Source organism: Schistocerca gregaria, chromosome 1 (genome assembly GCF_023897955.1).
Source record: "Schistocerca gregaria isolate iqSchGreg1 chromosome 1, iqSchGreg1.2, whole genome shotgun sequence".
Taxonomy (NCBI): Eukaryota; Metazoa; Arthropoda; class Insecta; order Orthoptera; family Acrididae; genus Schistocerca; species Schistocerca gregaria.
Genome location: NC_064920.1, coordinates 332,762,288 through 332,777,638, shown reverse-complemented (window position 1 = coordinate 332,777,638; position 15,351 = coordinate 332,762,288). Strand labels below are relative to the sequence as shown.

The 15,351-nt window shown below is 38.8% G+C and overlaps 1 protein-coding gene across 2 annotated transcripts in view; it reads right to left on the bottom strand.

Moving 5' to 3' along the window:
• The window catches only part of LOC126344231 (carboxypeptidase D-like), a 146,153-nt gene that overhangs the window by 21,297 nt on the left and 109,505 nt on the right, over positions 1–15,351 (bottom strand). The window contains exons 5-6 of one of the 2 annotated variants that reach the window (XM_050002004.1): positions 11,300–11,487; positions 6,110–6,187 (exon numbers count right to left, since the gene is read on the bottom strand). In XM_050002004.1, the coding sequence (XP_049857961.1) occupies positions 6,110–6,187; positions 11,300–11,487 (266 nt within the window). The remainder of the gene's footprint in view (positions 1–6,109; positions 6,188–11,299; positions 11,488–15,351) is intronic. The other variant, XM_050002005.1, reaches the window with a different exon arrangement.

Here is a 15,351-nt window from a genome sequence, read left to right as displayed (position 1 = left end):
ATTATTTTATGAAGTATATTTTTCTAGTATTTGTTGTTTAGTGTGTGACTTATGTTTGACTGCTTACAGTTACATAAATGCACTCCTGGAAATGGAAAAAAGAACACATTGACACCGGTGTGTCAGACCCACCATACTTGCTCCAGACACTGCGAGAGGGCTGTACAAGCAATGATCACACGCACGCCACAGTGGACACACCAGGAACCGCGGTGTTGGCCGTCGAATGGCGCTAGCTGCGCAGCATTTGTGCACCGCCGCTGTCAGTGTCAGCCAGTTTGCCGTGGCATACGGAGCTCCATCGCAGTCTTTAACACTGGTAGCATGCCGCGACAGTGTGGATGTGAACCGTATGTGCAGTTGACGGACTTTGAGCGAGGGCGTATAGTGGGCATGCGGGAGGCCGGGTGGATGTACCACTGAATTGCTCAACACGTGGGGCGTGAGATCTCCACAGTACATCGATGTTGTCGCCAGTGGTCGGCGGAAGGTGTACATGCCCGTCAACCTGGGACCGGACCGCAGCGACGCACGGATGCACGCCAAGACCGTAGGATCCTACGCAGTGCCGTAGGGGACCGCACCGCCACTTCCCAGCAAATTAGGGACACTGTTGACCCTGGGGTATCGGCAAGGACCATTCGCAACCGTCTCCATGAAGCCGGGCTACGGTCCCGCACACCGTTAGGCCGTCTTCCGCTCTCGCCCCAACATCGTGCAGCCCGCCTCCAGTGGTGCCGCGACAGGCGTGAATGGAGGGACGAATGGAGACGTGTCGTCTTCAGCGATGAGAGTCGCTTGTGCCTTGGTGCCAATGATGGTCGTATGCGTGTTTGGCGCCGTGCAGGTGAGCGCCACAATCAGGACTGCATACGACCGAGGCACACGGGGCCAACACCTGGCATCATGGTGTGGGGAGCGATCTCCTACATTGGCCGTACACCTCTGGTGATCGTCGAGGGGACACTGAATAGTGCACGGTACATCCAAACCGTCATCGAACCCATCGTTCTACCATTCCTAGACCGGCAAGGGAACTTGCTGTTCCAACAGGACAATGCACGTCCGCATGTATCCCGTGCCACCCAACGTGCTCTAGAAGGTGTAAGTCAACTACCCTGGCCAGCAAGATCTCCGGATCTGTCCCCCATTGAGCATGTTTGGGACTGGATGAAGTGTCGTCTCACGCGGTCTGCACGTCCAGCACGAACGCTGGTCCAACTGAGGCGCCAGGTGGAAATGGCATGGCAAACCGTTCCACAGGACTACATCCAGCATCTCTATGATCGTCTCCATGGGAGAATAGCAGCCTGCATTGCTGCGAAAGGTGGATATACACTGTACTAGTGCCGACATTGTGCATGCTCTGTTGCCTGTGTCTATGTGCCTGTGGTTCTGTCAGTGTGATCATGTGATGTATCTGACCCCAGGAATGTGTCAATAAAGTTTCCCCTTCCTGGGACAATGAATTCACGGTGTTCTTATTTCAATTTCCAGGAGTGTAGTACGTATAGAATCATTTTACTTAGGGAAATATCAATTATTAAGATTCAGAAAAACCATATGCACTTAAAAGTTTAACCACTAATAAGTGTTTGTTTCAGGATAAGTAATGAGACATAATTTTAAAGCCCTATTTTCATTCAGTGTAATGAAAATTTTATCTTCTTTCAAAAATTTTTAGTTTAGGAAATCTTACTATTTAAAAGTGCTGTTGTCAAAAGAAACATAGTGTTATTCACATTGTAGTGTCTAAATCTTTTGAAAATTCATAACTGACATTTTACAGCCCTAAATTTTCTGTTAGTGAAGATATATATGATTCCTGAGAAAGCATAATAGCATAGGTAATGAAATATTTCAAATACATCATTTTGGTTCTAGAATTATCTTTGGGGTCTTTGTTAGAAAACCAAGGAGAAATTAGCATGTCTAAAAATATACCCATCAAAGTAAGACCCAATATCAGAGTCATTAAAAGAATATACAACCGATAACTGAAGAAACTAACAGACTTGCATTTTTAAGGAAGCACCAATGAAAGTCAGCGTTAGGCCACAGTGAAGTGCAGTTATTAGGCAGTCATCATTCACAAACTGGAATTCATATTTCTAACTTGTCTTTGAGTTCAGTCTACCTCTGTTTCTGTCTAGTTACAATTGTGATAATTCTTGTGGTTAGTCATGTCTTGTATTGTCAGTGGGAATTAGTGAAGTTTGGTGGCAGGAGGAACAAGACTTCTGGTCAGGTGAATACAGGGTTATAAATACAAAATCAAATAGGGGTAATGCAGGAGTAGGGTTAATAATGAATAAAAAAAAATAGGAGTGCAGGTGAGCTACTACAAACAGCATAGTGAATACATTATTGTGGCCAAGATAGACACGAAGTCCATGCCTACTACAGTAGTACAAGTTTATATGCCAACTAGATCTGCAGATGATGAAGAAATTGATGAAATGTGTGATAAGATAAAATAAATTATTCAGGTAGTGAAGGGAGATGAGAATTTAATAGTCATGGGTGACTGGAATTTGACAGTAGGAAAAGGAAGAGAAGAAAATGTAATAGGTTAATATGGATTGGCTAAGAAATAATAGAGGAAGCCATCTGGTAGAATTTTGCACAGAGCATAAGTTAATCATAGCTAACACTTGGTTCAAATATCATAAAAGAACGTTGTATACATGGAAGAACCCTGGAGATACTAGAAGGTTTCCGATAGATTATATAATGGTAAGACAGATATTTAGGAACCAGGTTTTAAACTGTAAGACATTTCATTTCCAGGGGCAGATGTGGACTCTGACCACAATCTATTGGTTATGAACTGTAGATTAAAACTGAAGAAACTGCAAAAAGGAGGGAATTTAAAGAGATGGGACCTAGATAAACTGAAAGAGAAAGAGGTTGTAGAGAGTTTTAGGGAGTGCATAAGGGAACAATTGACAGGAATGGGGGAAAGAAATACAGTAGAAGAAGAATGGGTAGAATGGGTAGTTTTGAGGAATGAAATAGTGATGGCAGCGAAGGATCAAGTAGGTAAAAAGACAAGGGCTGATAGAAATTCTTGGGTAACAGAAGAGATACTGAATTTAATTGATGAAAGGAGAAAATACAAAAATGTAGTAAGTGAAGCAGACAGAAAGGAATACAGACGTCTCAAAAATGAGATCGACAGGAAGTGCAAAATGGGGAAGCAGGGATGGCTTGAGAACAAATGTAAGGATGTAGAGGCTTATTTCATGAGGGGTAAGATAGATACTGCCTATAGGAAAATTAAAGAGACCTTTGGAGTAAAGAGAACCACTTCCATGAATATCAAGAGCTCAGATGGAAACCCAGTTCTAAGCAAAGAAGGGAGAGCAGAAAGGTGGAAGGAATATATAGAGGGACTGTACAAGGGCGATGTACTTGAGGGCAATGTTATAGAAAGGGAAGAGGATGTAGATGAAGATGAAATGGGAGATATGATACTGCGGGAAGAGTTTGACAGAGCACTGAAAGACCTATGCCAAAACAAGACCCCGGGATTAGACAACATTCCATCAGAGCTACTGACAGCCTTGGGAGGGCCAGTCCTGACAAAACTCTACCACCTGGTGAGCAAGATGCATGAGATAGGTGAAATTCCCTCAGACTTCAAGAATAATATAATAATTCAAATCCCAAAGAAAGCAGGTGTTGGCAGATGTGAAAACTACCGAACTATCAGTTCAATAAATCACAGCTGCAAAATACTAACGTGAATTCTTTACAGACAAATGGAAAAACTAGTAGAAGCCGACCTCAGGGAAGATCAGTTTGGATTCCGTAGAAATATTGGAACACGTGTGGCAATGCTGACCCTACGACTTATCTTAGAATAAAGATTAAGGAAAGGCCAACCTACGTTTCTAGCATTTGTAGACTTAGAGAAAGCTTTTGACAATGTTGACTGGAATACTCTCTCTCAAATTCTGAAGATGGCAGGGGAAAATACAAGGAGTGAAAAGCTATTGTGTCTTGAAAGGAGGATATAAGATGAACATCAACAAAAGCAACACGAGGACAATGGAATGTTGTCGAATTAAGTCGGGTGATGCTGAAGGAATTAGATTAGGAAATGAGACACTTAAAGTAGTAAAGGAGTTTTGCTATTTGGGGAGCAAAATAACTCGTTATGGTCGAAGTAGAGAGGATATAAAATGTAGACTGGCAATGGGAAGGAAGGCGTTTATGAAGAAGAGAAATTTGTTAACATCTTGATTTATGTGTCAGGAAGTTGTTTCTGAAAGTATTTGTATGGAGTGTAGCCACATATGGAAGTGAAACATGGATGATAAATAGTTTAGACAAGAAGAGAACAGAAGCTTTCGAAATGCGGTGCTACAGAATAATGCTGAAGATTAGATGGGTAGATCACATAAGTAAGGATGAGGTATTGAATAGAATTGGGGAGAAGAGGAGTTTGTGGCACAACTTGACTAGAAGAAGGGATCAGTTGGTAGGACATGTTCTGAGGCACCAAGGGATCACCAATTTAGTACTGGAGGGCAGCCTGGAGGCTAAAAATTGTAGAGGGAGACCAAGAGATGGATACACCAAGCAGATTCAGAAGGATGTAGGCTGCAGTAGGTACTGGGAGATGAAGAAGCTTGCACAGGATAGAGTAGCATGGAGAGCTGCATCAAACCAGCCTCAGGACTGAAGACCACAACAACAACAACATTGTCAGTTACTGTTGAGTTACCATCAAAATTAGCCTCTGCTATTTACAGCTGACTTGGCTAAACAGCCTGTAGTAATATTGTCACACTTATAAGTTTGTTAGACTGCATGAAGTTACTGTAGGGTACTGATTTCATCTTGAGCAAAATAATGAGCAGTACAAAATACAAGCTGATTCTCATTTGTGAGTTCATGGAAGTAACTGTGCATTGACTGCAGTTTACATTTTGGTAGTGTCAGTTTGGTAATTTCAAAAAATTACCAATGTTTATTTACTGATCAGTTGAGGAGACAATATACAAGATACAATACTCAGTAATCTTTCACAAACATATGCAGCAGTTTTACAGTTCCACTCACTACTTTTATTACTGTTTTGAAAAATATTCCCAAGAATGAGTATTAGAAAGTATTATAACCAAAATATTATTCAGAAGTTTTATTTATGTTTTACAGATGTTATAGTCATGTTCTGTAGAAAATATATTAGCTACATTGTGTATGAAAATGTAAAGGTTTCAGATTATCACATTTGCAGTGATATCTTCCTAAAGTTGTTGCTTAATATAGTTACATTGTCAGGAAACTGCAGTTCTGTCACCAGCATTCTTATTCTCCGTAAAACTCCCCTCTCCTCCCTCCCTCCCCCCTCCCTCCTCCCTCCCTCCCCAGCATGTTTGAGTGTGCACATACCCACTTACATTCTGATGAGGAGGAACACTGACTCCTGAGTCACTCATGTGTTCATCCGAAAATTTGATTGATTGATCCGTTCAGTGATCTGTATAACAATACAAATTGTATGTATGTCGTTAATTGTGTCAATTTGTGCATATAACTGAGAATATTGTATACAAAAGTGGTAACAACTTGAAAAAGCAACACCCGTGAAAAATTATTGAATGTTTATTAAAATATTATACATAATAAATTAATGTGATTTGGCATTTAACAATGTGACGCTGTCCAGTTACTGACCTAGGAGTTTTTCTGATTGTAACGAAACATTTATTTTTCTTGATACCTAATTACCTGCTATGAACACACCAAGACAAATCACACACATGCAACTAATTAGGAACAATGTAGAGTTACAGTACTCAAGGCAATATAACTAATTTAAAACATTGAAGTGCAAACACACAACATGGCCTGTGAGTTAAATTAGAAACAATGTGCCATAATAACCAAAATAAAAAACACTCATCTGTGATACTGTCACTAAAAAAGTTTGTGTTTTCTTGCTTGTGACATGCTACACCAACTTAAGCAGCAAAAAAAACTAAAACCACAACAATGTGGCATTACTGAACTGCCAGTTAAAACAGTAATGTGGTGTAATAATGTGGTCAGTAATGTGCACTACAACATGCTGTAAAAAATTAAAGTATAGAACCACCAGATAAGTTTCTCCAGATGGCTGTTATGTCCTGTCCTTCTGTAGACTGGTTCAAAAGTGCAAATGCAGCATCCCAGGCTGAAGACAAAATCAAAAATTATCTTGTTGTGGCTAGTGCATGTCTTTGATCACTGTGTGATATTTGGAACATAAAGAAATTAGTACACTAATACACAGTTGTCAATTGTGTACACATAGGAAAGCAGTATACTATTAACCTAAATTTTTGTAAGTGGATTCTTAACCACTGATGTTAATCACTGATGTTTGTGCAACAGTGAATGGGCATCCTAATCATGAGCCAACACTGTGCATACTTAACAACTAATATAATTACAAAAATATGGTATCAAGGAAAACAGTTACAGTTTTTATTGAACAGAAAACAGAATGTTTGAAGAGAGCCTGACAGGAAGCTGATTGGAGGGATGTATATATTGTGACGGATGTCAGTTTCAAATTCATTGTATTTACAGATGAGTTTCGGTCAAACTTTAACAGCTGTATTCCCAGAAAAAGAATAATCCATGGTACTAAAAAGACATCAAAAAAGCCCTAGACTGGATGAGGAATCAATATATCATCTACAAGGAAAAGGACATTGTTTGAAATGGTTATAATATATGGAGAAGTAGAACTGATTACATATTAAAAGAAATGCTGAGATGTCTTAAGAAAACTAATTAAAAATCAAATAAATCTCTATGTAATGTGTGAAGTCAATAAAACAAATAACTAATCTATGTGGGCAACAGTTGGAAGGGAAACTGAAACATTAATTAATATGTGTGAGAACTTTGTTATTTAAGAAAACAGCCAAATAGTAAATAACAGCAGACAAGTTCTTTAAAGCAGCTCACAAGATTAGCTTTGACAATTCAAGTGACCAAGCAGTTGTTTATATGCAAGAAGTAGAAACCGTTCTCTTTGCCAATGTTTCAAGTATTATAATCAGTCGTGATTGAGTAACTCAAATCAAAGAATGGGAAATCCAGGATGGAATGTAACAATATTTTGAGAAGGAAAGTTGCCACTCACCATATAGTGGAGATGCTGAGTCACAGATAGGCACAACATTGTCCTTGGTAAACAGTAGACAAAATCACACACACACACACACACACACACACACACACACACACACACACACAACTGCAGTCTCAGGCAACTGAAATGACACTGCTTTAGTTGCCTGAGACTGCAGTCGTGTGTGTGAATTGCATTTGTGTGAGCGTGTTTATATGTGTGCATATCTGTGTCTATGGCCAATGGCTGAAAGCTTTAATTGTGAGAGTCTTTTTGCTGTGGCTCTCTGCAACTCAGGATCTCTGCTATATAGTGAGGAGCAGCTTTACTAACTGAGTAACTGTAGAACTTGAAAATGTAAATTATATTTTCTTGAGAATAAATAATTAGCTGTTAGCACACTGATTGTCACTGAATTTACATACATGTTGAGAACTCAGTAAATTAAACAGAATATACTAAATTGTTATGTGTTTATACTGAAAGAACATGAACTGGAAGTCAGATGTTACAGATCTTCCTAAAAGTGTAAGCTCTGCAACTTTTGCATTAAGGAGGTATCAGAGTTTTGGAGATGAAAATGTCAAAAAGTTGAGCTACTTTCCCTATTTCATTCAATAATGTCTCATGGTACCATATTCTAAGGTAGCTCATCATCGTGGAGAAAAGTTTATGTTGCAAAGAAGTAGGTAATAAGTATAATATGTGGTGTCCACATCAGAACCTCTTGCAGGCAACTCTTCAAACATTCAAGCATACTGACAACAATCTCACAGTTCACTTACTCTTCTATGAATTTTGTTGTCAATGTTCTGTTACAATTTGAAAATATTTTTAAATATAATATGGTACTATAAGGAGAAATGATTCACACTCTCCATCATTATTGTAATCCGTAAGGGTCAAGGGAGGGGTAGGGGGAGGTACTGAATTTTAATTCATCAGAGAATGTTGAAGTACTCCTGGAAATTATTGGTTGTAATTATGCTAAATCACAGATTAAGTATCACCACATGCAGAGGAAAACTCTGTGCCTTTAGCAAATAGTGCACTAACAGGTTACTTAATTGTCAGGTCATTCTTGGGGACTCAACCATTTTCTTGTCATAGTGACAATTTCAGAGCTGTTTTGTAGTTATGGTGAATGTGAGCCTTATAAAAATATAGTCGTAATAGAACCTCCAATGTTTCTGTGTTGCTTCGTTGCACAGCTCTTATCAAGCTACAGAAACAGACAGTCTGAGCACCCAGCACAATGTGAACATCAGTGGAACTCACCTGCCTGACATCCATCCCAATTCCCACAATGACACCCACTTCACATACTCACATACTGCCCACCATTAATTGCAATATTGTTTACTATTTGTCTCAGACAAACAAGACCTATCAAGTCTAGGTGAGAATGCATCCAATTTTACAGGGCAGAGTAGTTGTATTAGACTTTAAAGAACACGCTGTAGCATAGGAGTGTATGTCTATATTACATCTATGGAACCAAATGCACTAGTTGATAAGAAGTACCATTTACTGGTCTATCAGAGAAGAAAAGAATTATGAAATTACAAGATTGAAGACATGTCCTATCCAGAAGTTAGTACCTATTCAAATTATATGGGGCACAACACAGTTGAGCATCAAGTCAAGGGTTACAAATGAAGTCCAGTTCCCATAGTTACATTGGTAATGGGCCAAACCAGATAAATAAGGAAAATCTTGGATCAATCCTCTGGTGATAACAGACACTTCTACCCACCGATTTGGTGGTTGTTGAAGAATGTTTCGTACAATCATCTTGTCAAATGCCATCCATGATTTATTTGAATAAATGTTCAAAACACATTCTTCAACTTTTATCATATGGTTCACCAAACCAACTTTTATTATAATGGATAGTCTCATTCTTATATAGCAGTTACATCACTGGTGCTCACTTTGACATCATATAAGGCCATATTTTCATCTTGCATCTGCCATCCCACATGATGTACCTACCACATCTTTCTTGAAAGTGCTACTAGAGATTGCAATCTTAATAGCTTCTTTCATTCTAGCTTCTTTTATTTCAATAACCCAAAAATCATTAAGCCTCATTATGATAGTAGTTTCAGCAAATACATTTTTATGTACATTTTTAGAGAATATACAGCTAGCAGTGCTTTTCCTCGGTTTCATAGTTCAATCTGGTGTTGTTCTATCATAGGCAGATATGCCTAACATAATATAGTTCAGGTTCACATGGCATTTTGTAAATGCCACTGAGCTCATAGAGTTTCCAAAATACTGTGTGGTTGTGGACAGTACTAAATTAATTTGTCAGACCTTCAGAATGACAGAACAGTGTTGGATAGAACCTGAGGAGGGATTGTGACTACACTTTCTATAGAACCTGGCACTGTTTGAACATGCTTTGGGCAGTTAAAATCAATGACAAAAGTAGTCTTGAATTGGAGCTAAAAAGGTTGCAAGAAGGACTGACAGCCTGGCCTGCTGGTATGAAGAAAAATCAATAAATATGAGCTCTTAGTAGATCTGTAATGTAAACGTTAATACGACATTGGGAAAGCCTAGGTTGAACACAAACAACTGAATCAGAAAAGAGAACTTTTCACTATTTAAATGAGAGTTTTAGGAGCAGATGGGAATGTAAGTGAAAATGTGAAATGGAACTCAGCTTACAAATCTGTATTTATCTCAAGGATAAAATATCATTTTCAGGTAGATGCTGTTTAAGAAGTCATTAAATATGTGCAAATTGTATTCTCTGCATGGTAAATGTGTAAGGGACACAGCTGAATCTATAGAGCACAAAGATGCATTTTAACACTTCCTAATGTTTGTTCTTCATTACGCTCCCCATTATTGCTGGAGACAAAAATGGGCCCATTGTAATACCAACTGTTTCTTTCTAAAATTTCTCTTTCCATTTCAACTAGCTTGAGTCTGCAGATTTACAATGATGAATGTGAAAATTTCTGTTTTCAAATGAAGTCTGCCACTGCCATACAGAAGGAGGATATCTCTTGTGAGGTCTCCTTCACTTTTCATCCATGTTAGTACACATTACCTGTCCATAAATGTCAAATTAGAAGTTATTTATCCTGAAAAAATGAAATGAGAAGCACTTGTCTGCTGAGGAAACTGTCTTAAGCTTCCTTTGGTTATGATATACTGTATTCTTTCATGCCACTGAGTTTGCCTGGGACTCAAGAGATGATGCCTGGATCTTGCTCTGTAACAGTTCATAATTAGGATGGGATACAGAATGAAATGTTTACTCTGCAGCAGTGTGTGCACTGATATGAAATTTCCTGGCAGATTAAAACTGTGTGTCAACCTGAGGCTCGAACTCGGTTTCTTTGCCTTTCATGGGCAAATGCTCTACTGACTGAGCTACCCAAGCACAACCAATGACCCATCCACATACTCCTTGTGAGTCCTGGTTGAGTAGTTCAGTCAGTGGAGCACTTGCCCTTGGAAGACAGAGGTTCCGAGTTTGAGTCTCGGTCCAACATACTGTTTTAATCTGCCAGTAAGTTTTAAAATGAGATATGTTGCAAGCTGCCACTTGGACCACAAAAATTGTTGTTCTGTGTAAATTGATAAGGTAACTTCTGTGGTGACATTCTACAGAACTCTAGGAATTGTAGATAATAATAGGCAGGATAACACATCCTGCATTTGTCACAGTGTTTTTCGGTGTCAACTCCTACTATTATGTTGTCTTCTCCAGCAGTTGCTGCTGGCACCAAAGTCTTGAATTAATCAGCACATTCATTTTCTATAACTGAAGTGTCACACAGGTGTGACATCAAGCCCAATATTTGTACTAGATGGCTATAAATCTAGGTACCAGGTATCTCAAATACAATTTGTTGAGTACTGTTTCAGTGCACTGCACACAATTACACATACACACAATTACACATACTAGTAAGAGAGCATGATTTCCTTCACTGGAATGTGATCTAAAGTTGTTAACAAAATGTTTGAAAAATTTATGCGGTGTTGTAATGAATGGTCATATGTGTATTACACAATAAAAATGTTATAACTGTAAGAAACTTATTTTCTGATTATACTGTTTTATTTGTAGACAGTGAAACTGAACTGTTAAAAAAACAGGTCATTGATTCAAAGAAAGAATTTATAAGGTAAACTTACTGTCTTCAGGTGTGTTGTCATACGGATAATTTGCCACAAGAGCTCCAGCATGGAGGGAAGCAGATAACACAAATGGTATACGTTCCAGCCAGTTCATAATAGCTGTAGTCTCTGGTTGTCTTGGATGGGTGTTTTTACGGAATGCATCGGGGAAATTTCTGTTGAGGTCTACATCTTTCTTGTTGGTCCTGTTTTAATAAAAATTGAAGCTATATCAGAACTTTTCCTCTTAGAAATATATGAGCATTGATTTTAATAATGATATCCAAGAAGTGTAATATCACCATTAACTGGAAAATTAGTAAACTGCAAACTGAAACTCTCAGCTGTAAGTAACAGTTGCCCATCATATTACGCTGATGCAATTAAAATTATAAGAACACTGCATACTATAAATACTATTGAAACTGATGAAAAGCTCTCATATTTCCAGTTGGGCATCAGTATTAAAATATGACAACATTTCAATGAGTATGTAACAAAGTGACATTCGGGAGGACAACAGTTCAACCACGTGTACAGTCTCCTGATTTAGGTTTTGCGTGATTTACCTAAATTGCTTAAGGCTAAGGTCAGGATGGTTCCTTTTAAGGGACATGGCCACTTTCCTTGTCCATCCTTCCCTAATCTGAGCTTGTGCTCTGTCTCTAATAACGTTGTTGTTGATGGGATGTTAAACAATAATCTCCTCCTCCTTTTCCATGAGTAAGGTAGGACTATACTATTTTTGTTGTCATACCACCCCTGACATTAATTCTTCTTATCCTATTTTGTTAAGAGCACGTGTGTGACAGTTACACAAAACAGCTAATTTCTTAGTCTTGACTTATTTCATTAAAATTTATTACACACAGGATAGTCTTAGATCACTGATGACAACAGTATATTTGCTTATTACAGAAATGTTTTATTTAAAAGAATTTTCATGTTTATTGTTCATACAAAGTAATGGAGTTCAGATTTTCAGTGAGAAAATATCTATTTATTGCTGAAGTAGCATAGTTCATTTAAAAACCTTCATTCTTCTCTTTTCAACAAATGTTTTACTTTTTTCCAAAAGCTTTATGTTTCAAAAGTTACTCATACTAAAAATTTTAGTAATCTATAAAATTCTAATCCTAAGTAGTGCTTATTTCCAAAATTCAATACCATAGTTTCAAAGATATAATTCCAAAAATTCCTGCTTTCACTATATCATCTTGTTAGTTAATTAAGTATTCAGTTTGGAAAATTTCTCTTTCTTGAAACTATCACTGAGTAAACATAAATTATCCTCATAAAGTAGTACCTATGAATTTGCCTTTTTTTCTAGTTATGCAGCTTGTAATTAGTCATGCTTCTTTGCTTATTGTGTCCTTGATTTTGCTATTTTTTATGTTAATATTCAAAATAAGTAAATCAATTTAATACTTTAATCATACTCCCATCTACAAATATGTGTGATGTACAGAGCCACAGTTAGTTCATGTCCTACTATAAAAATGAACAGTCTGAGCCAAGCAGTAAACTAGTACACAGACTGTGTTGCTTGATGTTATTTTTAGTATTTTTAATCAGTCAGTGCCAGACTGTGTAAAAATGTGAATCCTGACCCCCTGTATGAGTAGTGAACAACAGGCACAATATTTCAGCAATCAGATACGCTGATGAACTGCCTCCCAGGGGCATACATCAACTTATGTCTCCCATCCCACAAGCAATTCCCTATGCAGTCTACACCTGAAGTGGCGTGTTGGTGGGCAAGAACGTGACTGCATCAGAGCCTGTGGCCAGTAATGCATGCAAGGGTGCACTGTTTGTTGTAGTATGAGTGTTGTTACTCTGTCCACCCCGGCTGCCAGAATGCTGTGTTTGCTGAGTGTCTTCTTGATTAAACCTAGTGCTGGTCCCCAAGCCTTACTGGGATTCTAGCTGCAGTCACAGTTGATGAGATTGTCCCTGGAAAAATATTTTTATGGCTTATCTAATGATGCTGTCTCAGGATTTGGAAGTTGATGCTAAAATCCTGGAATGTTCATATTCCAGTACACGGGTCTTGGACAAACAGTGCTTTGTGACTGTCATATTGTCAGGAGGCTTTAGTTGAGTGCGACACTGGGACTCACAGAATCAGTCTTTGATGATGCACGCTGTTTTCCTGATACAATTCTTGCCACATTGGCAGGGAGTCTGATACATACCAGCCTTCCACAGAGATCATCTTTCTCATCTTTGATGCTCCCCAATAATGCCTGTGTTTTATTGGGTAGGTAAAAGACTTCTTACTTGGTGCTTTTTCAGTGTGCACCCAATTTCTCCCAATAGCATGCTGGTGTATAGTGAAGAGGCAGTTGCTACCTATTTCTCTGTGACCTCATCCACTTCCACAGGTTGCACTGTAGTGGAAGGGCACAGAAGTCACTCCAAGTAACCACTTTTTAGCATACAGTTATGAGGTCTTCCAGTTCTCAGAAACACTTTCTACATCTGATATGGTGCACACTCTGTGTACAGGGTATACATAAAGTCTGGGAACACTTTCAATTATTTATTGCACATTCTCTCCAGAAAAAAGTCACACGGAATGAGATCTAGTGACCAGGCAGGCCATTTCTTGAAACTGCTGTCCCCTTCTGTAACGCGGCCAATCCATCAATGCAGCAGCTACCCATGAATTTCATGATGAAAATGGGGTGGAGCCCCATCCTGCTGAAAGATGAATGGAGAATCAAATTGCATTTGATGCATCAGCCATTGCTGCAATATGTCCAAGTAGGAATATCGAGAGACAGTGCTCTTGGTGAAGAAGAATGACCCATACAGTTCTCAACATGACAAAGCACAAAAAACATTTACCTTTGGGGAAGCACTCTCAAATTCAATGAATTTATGTGGATTCTTTGTACCCCAGATTTGACAATTATGCCTGTTCACTTTCCCATTAGTGTGAAAAGAGGATTCGTCACTAAAAATTAAGTGATCAATAATTCCATCCCCATCCTCGTTCAGTTGTTGCAACTGCGAACAAAACTCAAAATGCTTGTCTTTGTCGTCAACATTGAGCTTCTGCCCTAGCTCCAATTTGAATGGTTTCATAGATAGCTTCTGTTGTAGGACTTTCCAGACTGTCGTTGGAGCCATTTCAAGTTCAAGGGATGCACAACACACCAATTTCTTTGGACTCTTTATGAATATCTCTTTTACGTGCTCCACATTCACATCACTTACACTGGGACATCCACTTCTTTTTACTGTGCACAAGCACCCCGTCATAACGAATTTGTTGTGCCAGTGGTAAATGGCCTTCCTCGTTGGTGGCTTTTTAGCATACTTGGTTCTAAACATCCATTGAACAGCTGTAGCACACTTGTTTCTGTCAAACTCCAACATACAGAAAGCTCGCTCTTCACCTGAACTCACCGTGTTTGCGACTAGCGCTGACTATCGGCAGATTATCAAACTACCTTGTGGCAGTATATATGAAAAAAAAAAAACTTTCACAATTTCACTTCAAAATGACATATTTATGATATCTGTACAATGTTTGGTTCTTGTGCAATAAATAACTGAAAGTGTTCCCAGAGTTTATGTACACCCTGTACTAGTGTTTCCAGCACTCCGTTCCTCTGTGCAGGGTGGTGGCATCTGTATGATGCAAGAGCAGGTCAATGTGCATTTTCTTCCGATACACACTGTGATCCAAAAATGCCATTATTGTTTGGCTGCAAATGGTCTCCAAATAACCAAACATAACAATTTCCAGTCAATGATTGGCTCATTTGGACCCTTCTGTTTAAACACAGCTCACATGGAGCCAGCACCAGCTTGCACAGTACCTCATGGACAACATAGGTCTACTGCTTCATGGAGTCTGCGCCATACTTGAACACTACCCTCAGCTCTTACCAACTGAACTTGGAACTAATCTGACCAGGCAATGGTTTTCCAGTCATCTAGGGTGCAACTGATATGGCCATGAGTACAGGAGAGGTGTTGCAGGCAACGTTGTTATTTTAGCAAAGGCACTCATGTCAATTGTCTGATGCAATAACCTGTTAACACCATATTTCACC